The following is a 16,907-nucleotide window of genomic DNA, read 5'->3' on the forward strand; positions in this document are numbered from 1 at the left end:
CTAGGAGGAGTACTAGCACTACTACTTTCCATCCTCATCCTAATCTTTATTCCAATACTTCAAACATCCAAACAACGAAGTATAATATTCCGACCCTTTAGCCAACTCTTATTTTGAACTCTAATCGCAGACCTCCTAACCTTAACATGAATCGGAGGCCAACCTGTAGAACACCCATACATCATCGTAGGCCAATTAGCATCTATCCTATACTTTCTCCTAATCTTAGTGCTAATACCAACAATCAGCCTTATTGAAAATAAACTCTTAAAATGAAGAGTCTTTGTAGTATAACAAAATACCCCGGTCTTGTAAACCGGAAAAGGAGAACCCCATTCCTCCCTAAGACTCAAGGAAGAGACATTAAACCTCACCACCAACACCCAAAGCTGGAATTCTACATAAACTATTCCTTGAAAAAGCTTATTGTAGAGTTACCATAACACTACAGTACTATGTCAGTATTAAAAGTAATCTGTTTCAAAAACATTTTATTGTACATATCACATACACATATACACATGCATATTAATATTTTAGTCTCTCCTTGTAAATATTCATATGTACATGCTATGTATTATTGTGCATTCATTTATTTTCCATACGGTAAGTTAAAGCTCATATTAAATTTCATTAATTTTACATATTACATAATATGCATACTCGTACATATTATATGTCCCCTAACAATTTTATTTCCATTATATCCTATGGCCGCTCCATTAGATCACGAGCTTAATCAGCATGCCGCGTGAAACCAGCAACCCGCTCGGCAGGGATCCCTCTTCTCGCACGGGGCCCATAAACCGTGGGGGTAGCTAACGGTGATCTTTATAAGACATCTGGTTCTTACTTCAGGACCATTTTAACTTAAAATCGCCCACTTGTTCCTCTTAAATAAGACATCTCGATGGACTAATGACTAATCAGCCCATGCTCACACATAACTGAGATTTCATACATTTGGTATTTTTTATTTTTGGGGGGGGCCTTTAAAAACTTAAAAAAGTTTTAAAAAATGGATTAAAGACTTGAACTTAAGACCTGAAACTATGAAACTCCTAGAGGAAAACATAGGTGGTAAGTTACTTCACATTGGTCTTGCAAATATTTTTTGGATTTGACACCAAAAGCTAAGGCAACAAAATCAAAAATAAACAAGTGGGACTACATCAAACCAAAAAGCTCCTGCACAGCAAAGGAAACCATCAACAATACAAAAAGGCAGGGACTTCGCTGAGGTCCAGTGGTTAAGACTCTGCGCTCTCAATGTAGGGGGCCCAGGTTCGATCCCTGGTCAGGGAACTTGATCCCACATGCTGCAACTAATAGCCTGCATGCCACAACTAAAAGGGCCCGCATGCCACACCTAAAGATCCCGCACGCAGCAACAAAGATCCTGTGTGGCACAACTAAGACCCAGTGTGGCCAAATAAATAAATAAATAATAAAACAGCAACCTACTAAATGGGAGAAAATATTTGCAAATCATATATCTGATAACGGGTTAGTATCCAAAACATATAAAGAACTCATACAACTCAATAGCAAAAAAATAGTCCAATTAAAAAATGGGCAGATCTGAATTGACATTTTTCCAAAGAAGACATACAAGTAGCCAACAGGTAGACAAAAGGTGCTCAACATCACTAATCATGGGGGATATTATGGAAATCATAACAGGTATGAGATACCACCTCATACCTTTTAGAATGGCTATCATTAAATAGACAAGAAATAACCAGTGTTGGTAAGGCTGTGGAGAAAAGGGAACCCTTGTGTATTGTTGGTGGGAATATAAATTGGTGCAACCACTATGGAAAACAGTATGGAGGTTCCTCAAAAAATTAAAAATACAACTACCATATGATCCAGCAATTCCACTTCTGGGCATTTATCCAAAGATAATGAAAACACTAACTTGAAAAGATATCTGCACTCCTATGTTCACTGTAACATTATTCACAATAGCCAAGATAAGAAATAACCTGTGTCCATCAACAGATGAATGGATATAGAAAAAAATGTGTGTGTGTGTGTATACATACACACACACACACACACACACACACATATATATAATGGAATATTATTCAGCCATAAAAAAGAAGGAAACCTTGCTATTTGCAACAACATGGATGGACCTTGAAGGCATTATGCTGAGTGAAATAGGTCAGACAGAGAAAGATGAATGAGACAAATACTGTACAAACTTCAAGTAATAAATAAGTCATGGGGATGTAATGTACAGCATGGTGGCTTTAGTAAATAATACTGTAGTGCATATTTGGAAGTTGTTAAGAGAGTACATATTAGAAGTTCTCATCACAAGAACAAAAACGTTTTGTAACTAGTATGGTGACAGATGTTAACTAGACTTATTGTGATCACCTCACAATATAAACAAGTAGCTAATCACACTGTCCACCTGAAACTAATATGTCAATTATACCTCAATTAAAAAAGAACACTTAATGTCCTTCTAAGAGGGAACTCCCAGTGTCCCTCTCTCAGGAGGCTATGTACTAACTGGGGAGTCTGAGGGGAGCCTCCCCATCTTAAGAGAACCATGGAGGAGGTCAGATGAGGGACAGCTTGTCCTCCCCAGGCTGGTCCTGGGAGCTAGTTAGCTGGCCTGTGCTGGGGGAGGGGACGTCAGAGTCCTTCAGAAGTGCTTGGCAGAATCAAGGCAGGAGCAGGGAGACCTAAGGCTCTCCGTCCCTGCTGCCACCCAGTCAGCTGGGCTTCTGTTTTCTCTCCCGGAGTTTGTGTTGGTCTCCCTTGTGGAAAAGGGTGGGCAGCCTAGAAAAGCGTGGAAGCCCTCCACCGCCGGCTTACAGGCCAAGTAACAGCTCCCAGGCCTGGCACACACAGCGCCTGGACAGGGTTCTTCCTCCCCTCACGCAGTCCTCCTGACTGTCGTTCCCCAGACCTTACCTGAGAAAAAGAAAGATGGTTCTCGGGGACTTGGCCCTCGGGTTCTCGGGGGCCTGGCGTTCCAGGTGTGGCCTGAGGGCCTCTAGCAGTCCTGGGTGCAGCTTCTCAGCCTCATCTAAAATGAACAGGGTCTGGTGGCAGTGCTCCTGCGTCTTCCTGATCTGGCCTGCCAGCTGCTCCTGCACAGAATACAGGGAGCTGCTGAGGTGCAGTGGGAGGCACCTTCTACCCCCGCGGGCCCTGGTGAGGCACTGGTTTCCCCAGAGCGCCTGCAATGGATCACCTGGAGCTGGCTTCCACCGCAGAACCACCAATCCAAACCTCTGGGGGTGGAGCTAGGGCATCTGCCTCTAATGAGCTTCCCAGGTGATTCTCCTGAGCCCTGAGGTTTGCAAGCCAACTAGGTGGAGCCAGCCTGGGGAAAGGGAGAGGGCCTTTGGGAAGTGGCCCCAGCCACGCTCCCTCCCCTTCAGGATGAGGTTCCGTCCCAGAACTAACCCTAACTCACCCTCCCCAGGGATAGGATTCAGGCTCTCACAGGGGGGTGACAGGCAGAGATAGGCTTGAATGCCCACAGGTGCCGTCTTGAACTCCCACAAGCAGAGCACCCGCTGGCACCAGGCTGGGCTCTCAGGGAAGAACCCAGGGGAGGACCTGTTTGGGACCCAGCCAACTCAAAACTGGGGTTCCCCACCCCAGGCAGGATTGTAAGCCCTCTAGTGAAAAGATGCTGCTCTACAGGGTTCAGGAGAACAGGGCCAGCTCCTGCCCCAGGGTGGGGTGTTTTAGCAGAGCCCACACTCACCATCCACCTCTAGCCTTCCTGGATTCTGACTTCAGCCCCATCTCCCCATAGTGTGTGTGAGAGGATGGGCAGGGACGAGAGTGATTTTCACAGCGAGGAAGCTGAGATTCACAGCTGTTTTACTGCAAAGCCAGCCAGTTCTTTCTGGGAAGGCCCGGCTGACCAGCTGCCTGCCCTTAGAACACATTAGCCTACCCCTGCCCTCCTGGGCTGCACTGAAAGATTGCCAGGCAATCTGTCCTCAAAGGCTTACATAATCTTCCCAGGTTAACACACTACAAATATTGGAACTAAAAGCCAAACGTAGACACAACCACCTCTGTCATGCTGCAGTGGGGTCTGGTGATCGTCTGGCTAACATGTCTGAATGAAACCCAAAATAGCAGAGCAGCAGAGACACTTTCTGCTCTCCACTTGTTGACATATAATGAGTAGTTTGGGGAAGACATGGAAAAATCACTTTCGATAAGCCTGTTTAAAAAAACAGTGGGATATGCAACTTTCTGTCCAATATAATTACAGTGACATAAAAGAGCACAGGGGAATGGCCTGAAGGAAGTACACCAAAATGCTAACTGTGGCGGTGTCTGTGTGGGGAGATCATGATAAAGTTTTTGCTTTCTCTGTTCCACACTTCCTGAGGCCTTTCCACTACTCCTGTGACAGAAAAATCAACACACGAAGTCTCTGGTTAAGCTCAGTGTCTGGCCTCTCCTGTATGACTGGGAGGGCGACAGCTCGGGACGAATAGCGTTTGGGACATCACTCTTTCTTCCACATGTTCAGGGCCTCATCTGTGTGGAGTGGATGCCTCTGTGGGTTACAGGTTCCCTTGCAACTGCGCCCCCGTCCTCCAACCGCCACACCCAGGGCTGGCTTCAGCCCCCCTCCCAGCACGGGGGCCTGCGCCTCAGCTGCCGGAGCCTTAGCCGGGCTCGGCCCCACTGGCCCAGCTCCCCGGCACGGCCGGCCTCACCTGGTACAGGTCCACATACTTGTGGTGAGGAAAGTGCAACGTGGCGATGAACACCTTGACACAGTCGCTCCTCAGCCCGTCCCGGTACAGGTTCTCTGCCAGCATCCGTGCCACGAAGTTCTTGCCTGTGCCAGACCAGCCGTGGAACGACAGAGCCAGGGCCTTGTCTGGCTGCGGCAGCTCCAAGTAGCCCCTGGCTGCTGTCAGGACCAGCTCCCGGGCCAGGTGCTGGCCGTGCAGGCGCACGCGCAGATCCGCCTCTAGGCCTAGGGCCAGGAAAGAGCCATGCTGAGAGGTGCCCACAGGTGCATCCCCACCAGGCTCGGCAACAGCTGAGAGACTGAGCGTCTATGAGGTGGGAGCCATCCTGTTTGGTGGCCTCAGGACAAGAAGCCACTGGGCAGACCTTGCAGCGGAAGAGATTCAGGGCTATTTTCTGAAGAGTTTGAGAAATCAACGTTGACTTCACCCTTTCTGAAGGTCCTGAAGACACCCCAGAAAGGTTGGCAGAATCCCATCCGGATGAGGAAGTTGCTCCCACCCAGAAGTTTCAGGACCCCCTAAATATTTTATGGAGACACCCTCATTTTATTCATTCTAATTCAATTCAGCAAACACCTAGTGGAGGCAGCTAGTGTGTGCAAAGCCCTCCTCCAAGGCTTTCCTTCCTCTCAGCCATGAGGTTGCAGGGTTTCGATCAGGAGCCGTGGTGGAGACAGGGAGGGTGTGCTGCCAGCTGTGGGCAGGCAGAGGTTGGGTCCCTTCATCCTAGCATTTTCCTGAATTGCCTCCCCTCCCCACAGATTCCTGGGCCTGAGGGTCATGTAAGGTCCAACCTGTGAAGTTATTGATGATCCTGCAGTCCCCACTGTCACAACAGTCCCGGAAGCTGCAGTACCAGGTGGTCAGGATATCCAGGTACTGCTGGCCCAACAGGGGAAGGCTCCAGCCTGGAAAAGGAGGAGCTGTGAGACAGGGACGGAGCCCAGGGCCCAGGGAGAGCTAAGCACTGCCTCCCTTCTCCCGTCCTCTCTCCAGAGCCACTCCCTGCTGCTCTGCCCTGGGCCTTCCTTGTGCCGCACTAGGGAATGGGCACAAATGGGCACCTCCGGCTATGAGGAAGTAGATGGCCTTGCTATATATAGATGCAGCTCCGGCTGCAGCAAAAGCTCAGTTTACTCAACAAATAAGCCTTAAGCATTTGTGCCAGACGTGTAAGAAACCCAAGCTCTGCCTGCAAGGAGTTTGGAGCCTAGGAGGGAGACACATAGTAACTGGTGATTATCATTCTTCCTACTTGCTTTGGATTGCAGAATCATCTGATCACGGCCAACCCCAAGTGTCTCGATTCTTTTATCAAATGTCAATTTGAATATGCCCAGCATTAGCAAAAACGAAACAAAAACCATTCACTGGAATTTAGAACTCTCGATTTAAATGGAAGATGTTTCTAGCACCACTGCAGCATTACCGTTACAGTACTATTACAGGACCTAGAAGTAACGACATCGACTGCAAGGAGCTTCAGAGATCACTGGGTCCACGACCGTGACGTGACAACCCTGCCTCACAATTTGTCAGTGACAGAGAATAAATCAGAACTCAGGTCCGGTGGACTCATAGCCCAGCCTCCGCCGCCATAAGCAGCAAAGGGGAAGAAGGTACTTGGGGGTGTATCCAACCGGGGACTTTCCTTAAAGCCATCAAGAAGGTGGGCAAGGGCAGCTCCTTGGAATGATGCCAGGGCAGGTTCGGAGACAGCAAGGAAGTGTGATCCGTCTGGAGGAGTCAAGAACGGGTGACGTGGGGGAGCGCAGCCAGGCCCACTCGTATGCACTAGGGCGCTGCGCCAGGGCTGGGAACGAGGGCAGTGACGGGCCTTCCTGGTTCCGCAGAGGCTCCCTGCCCTCAGGGCCCAAACGCTGGGCGGAATAGCAAAGCCGGCGGCTAAGGCGCCCGCCTCGTGACCCCGGTCACAATGGCCCAGGGCAGGCGCGAGGCTCTGACCTCCGTGCCCGGATTCCACCGTGCCTCGCGCACCCAGTCCGCGCTCTCCCGCCCTCCTGAGCCGGCGGGTCTTACCCAGGGGCCGCGCCGGCTCCTCCTCATCCTGCCTGCATCCCTCGGGCCACACGCGGCAGCTGAAGAGAGCCCAGTAGCGTCTGCAGAGGGCGCCGGCCGCCCTCAGCCGCTCCCGCAGGCCCTGGAAGGCCGGCCAGCACCCGGCCGAGCCCGCCTCCTCGGCTCCCTCCCTCGGCCTCGCGCGGCCGCCGTCTCCCCACGTGCCCGGGGGCGGCAGCAGCAGCAGCAGAAGCAGGAGCCAGAGCGGACTCCGCGGGCCGCGAAGCATGGCCGGGTCGGCAGCCGGTCCCTCCGCCGCCTGTCCTCCACGGCCCTTTCCAGCCCCCGGTGGGCGGGCGGCGCCGGCACTTCCGAGGCCCGGATTGGCCGGGGATTGGCGTTGCCACGGAAACCGCAGGCGGGCAGAGCTCGCCTCCCATGTGACCCAGGGCGAGCCAGACGCCGGCCGGGAACCGAAACCCGGATGGTGGCCCGGAGGGCATCCCGAGGCCGCTTGCAGGCGCCGCCCACCCACCGGGGACTCGCTGCCAGGCAGCAAGCAGTCTCTTCTGGGTGATTGTGGTTGCAAAGAAGTTGAAGTCAGGCCTTAAGATGGCCACTGTCAGTAATCACCCAGATACTTCCGGGCAGCTCTGGTGGCCCATCTGAGGCCTACTTAACACGGGCACCCCCTTGTGCCCTGTCCCGTGTCTGCAGATCAACTTCTCGCCAACCTGTTAGACGAAGTCGGGCAACCATCTCACCCAGGAGTTTGAGTTGGCCAGGGCAGTCAGCCGGGGCCTGGCTCCTCTACAAAGGGAAATGAAACAGAGTGGCAAATAATCAGCAGGTTTCCACAGCTGGAGTCCACCAAAAGCAAGAGGAAGCTGGTGGGCTCCAGTCTGGAGATATTGGGGCTTTGGAAGCTCCCAGAGCCATGGGAAAATCACGAGGTCTCATATCAATGTTATCATAGCCCATTAAAAACAAGTTAGGCCGAGTACTGGGTGCACTTCCTTGGCTTTAAGTTTGCAACTTTCAAACGCTTGTGGCTGTGAGCAGCTTCTCAGACACCACTGGCAAAAGACCTTGGAGCCTCTTTCCTGGGACTCTGTTCTCATAACCTGAGCAGGTAACAAGGTCGCTACATTTTGGAAGAGCTTAATGCATTTTTCAAAATCACCTGAGTTACTGAAGCCACTGGCCTAAGAGCCGTCTTGTCCTAGAAAGAAACTGCTGTCTCGAAATCATGGGACTTGACTAATTTCATAGGCTCAGTGGCTTTGAGGCTGGCCTCTCCATACAATAAGGCGAATCCTAGCACCAGATCTGTCACATCCAAACTGATTCATATGTTCATCCCAGTCTCTTAGATAACACTCAACGCCAGGTCTCTTCCTTCCTCAAGAGCTCACCAAATGTGCTCCTGCCTTTAATTCAAACAGCAATAGAGAAAGAAAAAGACTTACAAAAACAAATCCAAAACAATTAACAAAATGGCAATAAGAATATACATACTGATAATTTACAAAAGAGGAAAGAAAAAAAAAGACAAGACAAACAGCTGCATATATCAGATAAGCACCTGTGTGAGGATACCAAGAAAGTGAAATTGAAAAGCTACATTATGTATGCATATTGTATGTTTTAGTCATTCAGAGTGACATCAGAACTGAACTCAAACCTTCCACAGAGCAGTTGCTAGTACACCAGCGCTGAGTTATCTGCAGTCAGGCTCGTGAAACCCTTGGAAGGACAGTTAACAAGGAACACACCATTATGCTTATTTGGAAATTGAAAACATTAACTCATTCAATAAATGTTGTTTGAGCATGAATGGCAATCTAGTATAGTGATTAACTGAATGGCCCCTTTTCTGATATGTCACTTTGGGTGTTACTTAACTGTGCTATGCCTCAGTTTCCCCACCTCTAAGAGGGGATAATAAAATGGTCACTTCATAGGCATGCTGTGAGGGCTAATGAGCTTATTCAGTTCTACATTAACCTTTATTATTGTAAATGCCCCCGCCTAGGAGGAGACTGGTCTACACAGGAGGCTTTGGAAGACTTTATTTACACTTGTGAGCTTCACAGGTGAATTTATGGTGATAAAATTACTAGTATTTACCCTGGCTTCTTTTTTAAAAAAACCCATGTTTTAAGACTATGGAAATAATTCTCTGCTGGTAACTTTCATGTAGGTCTGATAATTTTTGAGATTGGATTTTTATTTGGATTTCACATTTCATGGTAAATAAAGCAGGTAGCTTGGAAGTTCTTGGACAATTTGATTTCAAGACATCTTTTTCCGGAAAGAGTAAACTTTTTTTTTTTTACCAGATCAGTCCCACATAGAAACAATGAATCCAAACACCAGTTTTAAGCTAAGCCTCTATTTCAAGTAAATTGCTAATATTTCATTCTCAGTGCTTGGAAGCTACTGGTTGTAACTCTAGGAGCAAGATCTCATAGATGATGGGGACATCTAGAGGCTTTTGTGAAAACTACGGGTAGCTTGATTCCTTAGTGCTACTCATGAATGGCCCAAGGACCAGTGGCACTGGCATTGCCCTGGAGCTTGTTAGAAATGCAAACTCAGGCCCCAAACCTACTCAATCAAAATATGCATTTTAGCACAGTCTTTCAAAGAGAAAATGGGCACACAGCACCTTTATTGAGGTCATCTGAATGGGACCTAGCTTTGCAATTAGACAACTTCCCTACCCCGCTGAAGGCCGTCAGAACACCATCCGCCTTGAAAACAACCTTTGGGTAAAAATCAAGTCTTGATCGCCAAATAAATTTGGCATGTAACAAGCAAACTCTGAAAAGATACAATGAATGTTTCACAGCTAATCTATAAGGCAATGGCTCCTTTAACACCTATGAAGAGCAACTGAAGCATCACAGTGGACTGAGACTTCCTCTCAAGAGGCAGGGCACACCTGATGAAAACCAAAGGAAACCCCTGAAGGGTTATTTCTGGTGACCCACGTACTGAAAACAGAGTACAGGCACAGGAAGCTCTGTGTCTTCCACACACACGGCTTTGCATTTCTGGAGTCGGGTTCTACACACACCACATGTCAAGCCTGGATTGATCTCCCCTTCTTCCCCAAGGTAGGTCTGCCTACCTCTCACTCTCAACCTCCTGTGATTCTTTCCTGCTCCTTATTTCCACTCTAATTCACACGATTCCTGAGGCATTTGGTACTTCACAAGTAGTCTCTTCTGCTAGGACTATGGGCTCCTTGAAGGAAGGGACAGTCATTATCATCTTGATGGCCTCCAGCACAAGGCCCAAGTGTCTACTGAAGACCAGTACTTTACACACTGTGACTTCATTCTCTAATTCCCTCGGATTTATAAAGTGGCTTATCTTACAGAATTCACCCATGCTAAACCAGTGGTTATGACCATTCTTGTCTATTTTACAAAATGAGGGCTGCTAAAAATCAGTTTTTATAGGCAAATACAGTGGGTAAAATGAGCCCATAACAGAACCTCTCCCTCCTTACTCCCAGCTGCCTTTTCAGGCTTTAATACTGGTCTTTCTGGTATGCTTGAGAAGAAAATGAAATCTCACCTGGAAAATGATCGTATGAGGTGAGTCAGCGAGGAACCTGTTAACTAGGCTTTAGCCTCCCTTTGGTATTCAAGTGCAAGTGACAAAAACTGGCACAAACAAAAATGCTACAAATCAAGTAAAAATCTTGAGAACTCTGCTCAGTTGTTTGGTTGAGGTTTATGATGCTGCATTTCCATTTCAAAATTTAAAAGTCTGGGTGTCCTAAGAATTATAATCAGGGCAGCTGGTCTCTTCTTCCAGGCCTCTATGATACTGTGCTGACAAGTTCTTTGGGATTCATAATTCTTTATCTCTAAAGAAGCTGAAAGAAAGAAGTTAACTATTAAACAAAAAGCACCTAAGAATTATCCTACTGAAATTCTCGGTTCAGTCACAACCTGATATGGGCCTTCTGAAGACTAGTGAGAAGTGTAAAGGTCTCATCCGTAGATTCTGTGAAACAATCCCTGTGGAAGTTTATGTGGATGAAGAAGATGTAATCTTCGGTCCCCTAACAAAACAGGAGATCGCAATTGAAAACAATGGAAGTATCCTGAACCGGGGTGGGGAGGTGGGGAAAGAATGAGGAAAAGATGGTACATCAGTACTTATTAAAATCTTTATTCATTTTCTTTCTTTCAGAATTGAAACCCACAGAACACATTAGAAATTTAGGTGCATATCTGTCTTGTTTGGTATCTTACCAAGCACAACCTCTATTTGTGCAGCAGCTCTGAGAGGAAATCCTTGGCAGATCAAAACAGAGGGTAGTGGTTCCTACACCTCTCTTTGAAGCAAATAAATTAACTTCCCAGTAAGTTATTCCCAGTTCCCCCACAGACATTTTGTATTTGTGAGTAACACCTTAGTTCCTTAAAACCCTGTGGCAGTAGAGTATCCAGCCCTCACCTTTTCAACCCAGACTTGAGGCGTCGAAGGGGGAAAGCTGGCCTTCCCCTGTACAACAGTCTCATGAGGCTGGTCTATGTGCCTCGGGCGTCGGCCCTGGCTAGCACAGGAGGTGTTTGCTGAACGGATATCTTTATGTCACTTAGATTCACTCTCAGAGACTAAGAGAACCTTTTCCTAGCTTCAGGTTCTTCAGCAACAGTGTTTCCCTGTGTCAAAATAAATACATTTTTTCTTGTTAGAATACATATATGACTATATATATACATATACCTTGACTCATGTTTCCTGAAGCCCAAGCTCACAAGACGACTCACATAAGACAGCTCACTGATAGATGCTGTTTACCATCATTTGAGGTGTGGTCAGGTAATGGTCAAACAAGAATACGGAAGCTGTGGAGAAGGGAGAGTGAAGGAACATGGTGGATGGGAGGGGAAGGCCAAAAGCCTTTTTTTTTTTTTTTAAAGAAAGGAAAAGATGGATTTCTTTGGAAGAACATGTTGCCTTCAGGTGACGTGGAATTTCTGCCATGTATAGGATTCATCTTTCCCAAAATAATAGGATGTACCTGAATTCTCCCATTTCCTTATTAGATTTCATTTGACATATTAATCCTGAGTGCAAATAGGGAGAAATGCCTTATTAATAAATTATTGAGCAATACTCTGAGTAAATCAGATCCTATTAATGTTTTGCACAGAAAATTATTTACCCCCAAAACCCAAAATACAGCTTCATATTAAATGACAATTCTTGAATGAAACCTCTATACCCATATTCGCCCAAACTATGGAATAAATATATTGGGTTGGCCAAAAAGTTCATTCAGGTTTTTTGTAAGATGGTGTGGAAAACCAGAATGAACTTTTTGGGCAACCCAATATTTAATAAGTGGAAGAAGGGGGGTAGGAAATGGTACTCAGTTCTGATTTTCTTAGTTTTATAATATTAAAATGTACCCACATCTACCTTTAGATGTTAGCTAGGCACGCCCAGGTTAGGACTGATCAAAAACTCTTCCAATGACCCCTGTTTGATTATAATAGTCCTCGATTCTAAAAGATAAACCATCAAGAGGACAGTGTTACAAAACTTAAAAAAAAAGATATCTACCTCTTTTTTGAAACAGAATTTAGTGTTTATGAATTTTAGGGCTATAAGCTTATGGTTGGTTTTTTCCAAGATTCTAAACGTACTTTTGCAGCTTAATCCGATCCTGACTTAGAACATAAATTTATATTCTAAGCATCAGTTCACACCACTCTATTAGCATAATTCTAACTTTAACCACTATATATTTGAACACCTTTTAAGATCATGAATTTTAAAATAGGGAAAGAGAATGAGATTATACATTTTCTGCAATGTTTGGGAAAAAGAATGAGGCATTTTTCAAAGTAGCTTTTCCTCCTACTTTTTTCCTTAGCAGAATCTTCTGCCTTCAACATCATGAATAAAGTTCCCAGTTTGGGAACAGCTCTTACTCATTTCACTGGGGCATACTGAAGGTATCACATGTTTGCAAGAAATTTAGTTCAGCTAACATTTACCAAGGAGAGCAGCGTTGACTTCCTTCCCACTGTCCCTCCAGCTGGCTCCCTGATGCTCTGAGGTAAGCACCATCCAAGGTATTCTCAAGCTCAAATGTGAACTTCCCTGGATGCACATAGTAAATGAGTTTAAAATTGGAATTAATGCTTCCTTTTGTTAACACTAGCTCAGTGTTTTGTGCTACTACCTGTCTTCTTAAATTCAATACCTTTTTAAAAATAACTCAGCCCATTCTGTGTACATCGCCAAATGTACATACTAAGTACAAAAGCGTCCTAATTTCATGTTACTTTAAGTGTTGTCTTTTTTTTTTTTTTTTTTGCGGTACGTGGGCCTCTCACTGTTGTGGCCTCTTCCGTTGCGGAGCACAGGCTCTGGACGCGCAGGCTCAGCGGCCATGGCTCACGGGCCCAGCCGCTCCGCGGCATGTGGGATCTTCCCGGACCGGGGCACGAACCCGTATCCCCTGCATCGGCAGGCGGACTCTCAACCACTGCGCCACCAGGGAAGCCCGGTCATGTTACTTTAAAGTAGTTTTGGGGTACTCAGTTATCTTTCAATTTGAGAAAATTGGGGCATAAATTCTAAACTATTTTTGAAAGGGTGGCTACCTAAAACTGGTCTCCAATAGCTAGCAGTAAATTTGTTTAACCACACTGTTTAAATATTAGTGTCTGCTTCACAGAAGTCAAAACCGCAACAGTCCCCAGACAAAATGCAGGAGAGAAGCACCCACCTCTGAGGGCACCTGAGTGGAGACACCAGGCCTAGTTTCCTCTGCCCTATATTTTAATGCAAGTGCTTATATGTCAAATCGCTTTGGCAGAACACAGAACTAAGCCTGTTTTAGCAACTTGAAATTTGAAAGTGCTAATAGGAGACGGAAGGACAATACTACATCGTGGGTTCAGAACTCCAAACAAGATTAAATGATGAAATCAGGGTTTGACATAAATCAAAATCTTAAGGCTCTTCCTGGTAACCACCTTATTTTAAGGCTCAGAAGGCTTAAAATCTTTGTTTCCAGCCTTCCACAGGGCCCAAATCACAAGATAGGTCCAGCCACCAGCAGGATCTAAACTATATTATCCGTAGGAGCGAGCTGGCTTTCCTCACAAGAAAGGCACAAGTAGGATCGCCAATCTCTTGGGAACAGCAGCTTTAATGAGCAAATGCCTTGAAGACAGAAGTGGAAATTCATTTTAGAAATCAGGATGGCAGAGAAGACAGGCAACCTAACTCTTATTCAAGCTGTTATTTCAGTTTGCTTTGATAATTTGCAAAGGGTTTGCCTGCTCTGGGCAAAAGGAAAAAAAAGACTCCATAACAGAATTGTGCTTGGGTTGTAATGGTAGGTTCTCCAGGGACACTTTTGGATTAATTTGGACACAATTATGAGAATGCAAATCTTACTTAGGTACAAGTCATGCTTGCTTTTATATACGTTAAGAACTTAAATACAGGGGAACCTGTTTTTCACTAATTCAATCACCGCCTTGATTCTGGTTCCACCAAGTAGGTCTCTCTCTCTTCTTCCCTCCTTTAAGAATCATCAAAAGCACCACTTACTCAGTTAAAAGCCCAAACATCTTTCTTGCTTTTGTCTTTCCTCTAATTCTATCTTAAAAACATAGTCCCTCCAACAGAGCATGCTACTTTGGCTCAACAGAATGCTGGGTTACTTGCTGCCACTCCTTAGGAAGCAGTAAAATTTCCAATTTGACTAGTCCTGGTAAGAAAGGACTCAAGAGATTACAAAGTGTTTTCGGAAAATCCACAAGTGTGGAGAAAGGATTATAAGGATGGACTCAAAACACATACTCCAGAACCAACCCCAACATTAATCTATTCAAATGTCACACCTCTAATTTGTCCTTTGGCATGAGAATTAATACTGACCAACCGTGACGCCCACTGCTAGAATGGGCATACGCCGAGGAAGTCAGAAGGTGGTTCAGCAGGTACAGCTCCGTGGTCTGAAACTTGTAGTCTTTGCTTCAACTTCTACTACAGCAAACACCAAGGCCACCCTGTCCCCTATCACCAGAATGTGCTGCTGGCCATTTCCAATCCACCTCATACCATTCGGAATTGATTGTGCTGTTTCTCTATCTTTGTAAAAAGAAGTTTCACTTATTTTGTGGAGAATTACAAGTGGGAGAGAGGCATCCTGTCTTCCACCAGCACTGCGTCCATCCCAAACTGGTCAGTGCACTGCTTCACGGTGGCCAGGACACTCAGGAGCCGCTGGTCCACAGCGTCTAGGTGAGGATCAGAGAGCACTGGGGAGATGGGGTCATGGGCCATGGCAGATCTTAAGGCAGACTTCAGCACACCATTCTTCAGGGAGTTCAGTCTGTTCCAGGTAGAAACCCGAATGCTGGAAGAAAAAAAGTTTTAGGACAGGTTACATAAAACCTCTCACTATCAAATGGAGATTAAAGCCCGCATAGCAGACGAAAGTAAAGAAATAATTATGTAAAATATCTCAACTAGAAAAATAATTTCTGTTTTAGAAGTAGCTCTACATTATGAGTAACATTACCACATTTTGATATTTCTTTCTCAGTAATTAATGAGAAATATATACAATATTTACACATGTTCACTGCAGTGCTATTTGTAACAGGAAAAATGTGAAACAATCTGAATGTCCAACAACTGAGAAATAGTTAAATAAATTATGGCTTATCCATTCAAGGGAATACCATGCAGCCATTAAAAGCAGTTATGAAAATTCAGTGGCATGGGGAAATGCCCATGATATAATATTGAGTCAGGGAAAATAGTTGGAGGGAAAACACTCTTTTACTCCAAACCTATGGGGAAAGAAAATGTGTGTATAAGCATACATACAAACATACACACACGATCACAATGAAATCACTAGAGTGTTAACAGGAGTTATCCTTACCTCTTAATAAGTAATTTAATTTCCTTCTTTTTATGTTTCTTAATTAAAAATTCTAGCAATATTATAAATAGAAAAAGTTTAAGGATACCTATTTTTCTCAATTATTTTACCAACTAAAGAGGATCTCTTGTTATCTTAGAAAAAAAGTATTTACCTCCCTGTGGGTAATGTGGGAATTACTAGGTATGCATTAAAGTCTGACTCTGCATGAGGCAGGCAACTTGTTCTGCAACCATTTAAAAAGTAAGAAAGCAAGGATCTTCGGATAAAGCATGGCAGGGATGGACAAGCACAGAGTCAGCGTGGTTTTACTCTTCTGAAGAATACTACAAGTGCCTAGAGCATTAGAGTTCCCCCGTGTGATGAAGGTATCACTCGATTGCCTCTCAGCTCCAAGTTCACTCTTCATATATGCCCTGCTATAATGGACAGAGGTCCTTTAAGCATCTCTCCTCTTAGGCTTTCTCGGTAGAGGACACTGGAAGGAGACTGCAGAAGGAAGAGGTTCTCCAGACGCTTCTGGCTGCTGTACAGTGAGTGGGTCAGTAGTGTGCGGGGAAGGTCAGCAAATGAAACTCTGCCTTGGCCACATTTCCAGAACAGGTAGGCCCACCATGATGTTGCGGCCTTGGCCTGGCTTGGTGATAACTTTCCTAAGGCCCTCTCGACATGGAAACCAGAGCCCCCAAAGCCACGCACCCATGCTGGTGTCCCAATTCCCTGTGCAGGCCCACAAATAAGCCTTGCCTGTAGCCTGGAGGGTTTCTACTGAGTCGTTGCTCTCTCGGTATGTCATGCTACCACCTGCTGATTGCCTGTACCCTGGCTGCATTCTGGAGGGCTGCTTCCTGCACTCCCAGCACCTGCAAACTAGCACAGTTCTCTGCTATTCAGTGGGCTGAACTATACCTTCTCCACTGAGGTCAAAACCCCAGGCTTGGGGAGGGGGATCCCCTTCCAAGTCTGTTCTTCCTTGGGTACTCTCCCTCAGCTCTAGTTTTCTTTTATAGTCACTCTTGTATGAAAGAGTTTAATAATTCTTATACTAAACTTTCCTGTTTAACCCACCATGTCTTTTCTATCTCCTGACTGGACCAGACTGATAGCACTATTAAAACAAAAACATCTTCCTTCACAGATACAGGTTTTGATTGGATGTATCACTGCTTCCCAATATTAAT

The 16,907-nt window shown here is 45.7% G+C and overlaps 2 protein-coding genes across 4 annotated transcripts in view; both read right to left on the reverse strand.

The window, feature by feature from the left end:
* TOR3A (torsin family 3 member A) overlaps positions 1-7,092 on the reverse strand; it is a 38,558-nt gene extending 31,466 nt beyond the window's left edge. Inside the window, exons 1-4 of the mRNA XM_082832699.1 lie at positions 6,801-7,092; positions 5,555-5,668; positions 4,719-4,984; positions 2,938-3,116 (exon numbers count right to left, since the gene is read on the reverse strand). Of these exons, the coding sequence (XP_082688825.1) occupies positions 2,938-3,116; positions 4,719-4,984; positions 5,555-5,668; positions 6,801-7,068 (827 nt within the window). The 5' untranslated portion in view covers positions 7,069-7,092. The remainder of the gene's footprint in view (positions 1-2,937; positions 3,117-4,718; positions 4,985-5,554; positions 5,669-6,800) is intronic.
* Positions 7,093-11,006: 3,914 nt separating this feature from the next.
* Positions 11,007-16,907, reverse strand: part of FAM20B (FAM20B glycosaminoglycan xylosylkinase) — a 41,611-nt gene continuing 35,710 nt past the window's right edge. For 2 of the 3 annotated variants that reach the window (XM_082834045.1, XM_082834046.1), the window contains exon 8: positions 13,122-15,192. In XM_082834045.1, coding sequence (XP_082690171.1) covers positions 14,961-15,192 — 232 coding nt within the window. In that variant the 3' untranslated portion in view covers positions 13,122-14,960. Of the gene's footprint in view, positions 11,468-13,121; positions 15,193-16,907 lie in introns of those variants that run through there. The other variant, XR_014326017.1, reaches the window with a different exon arrangement.

Source organism: Leucopleurus acutus (assembly GCF_964270905.1).
Source record: "Leucopleurus acutus genome assembly, chromosome: 2".
NCBI lineage: Eukaryota > Metazoa > Chordata > Mammalia > Artiodactyla > Delphinidae > Leucopleurus > Leucopleurus acutus.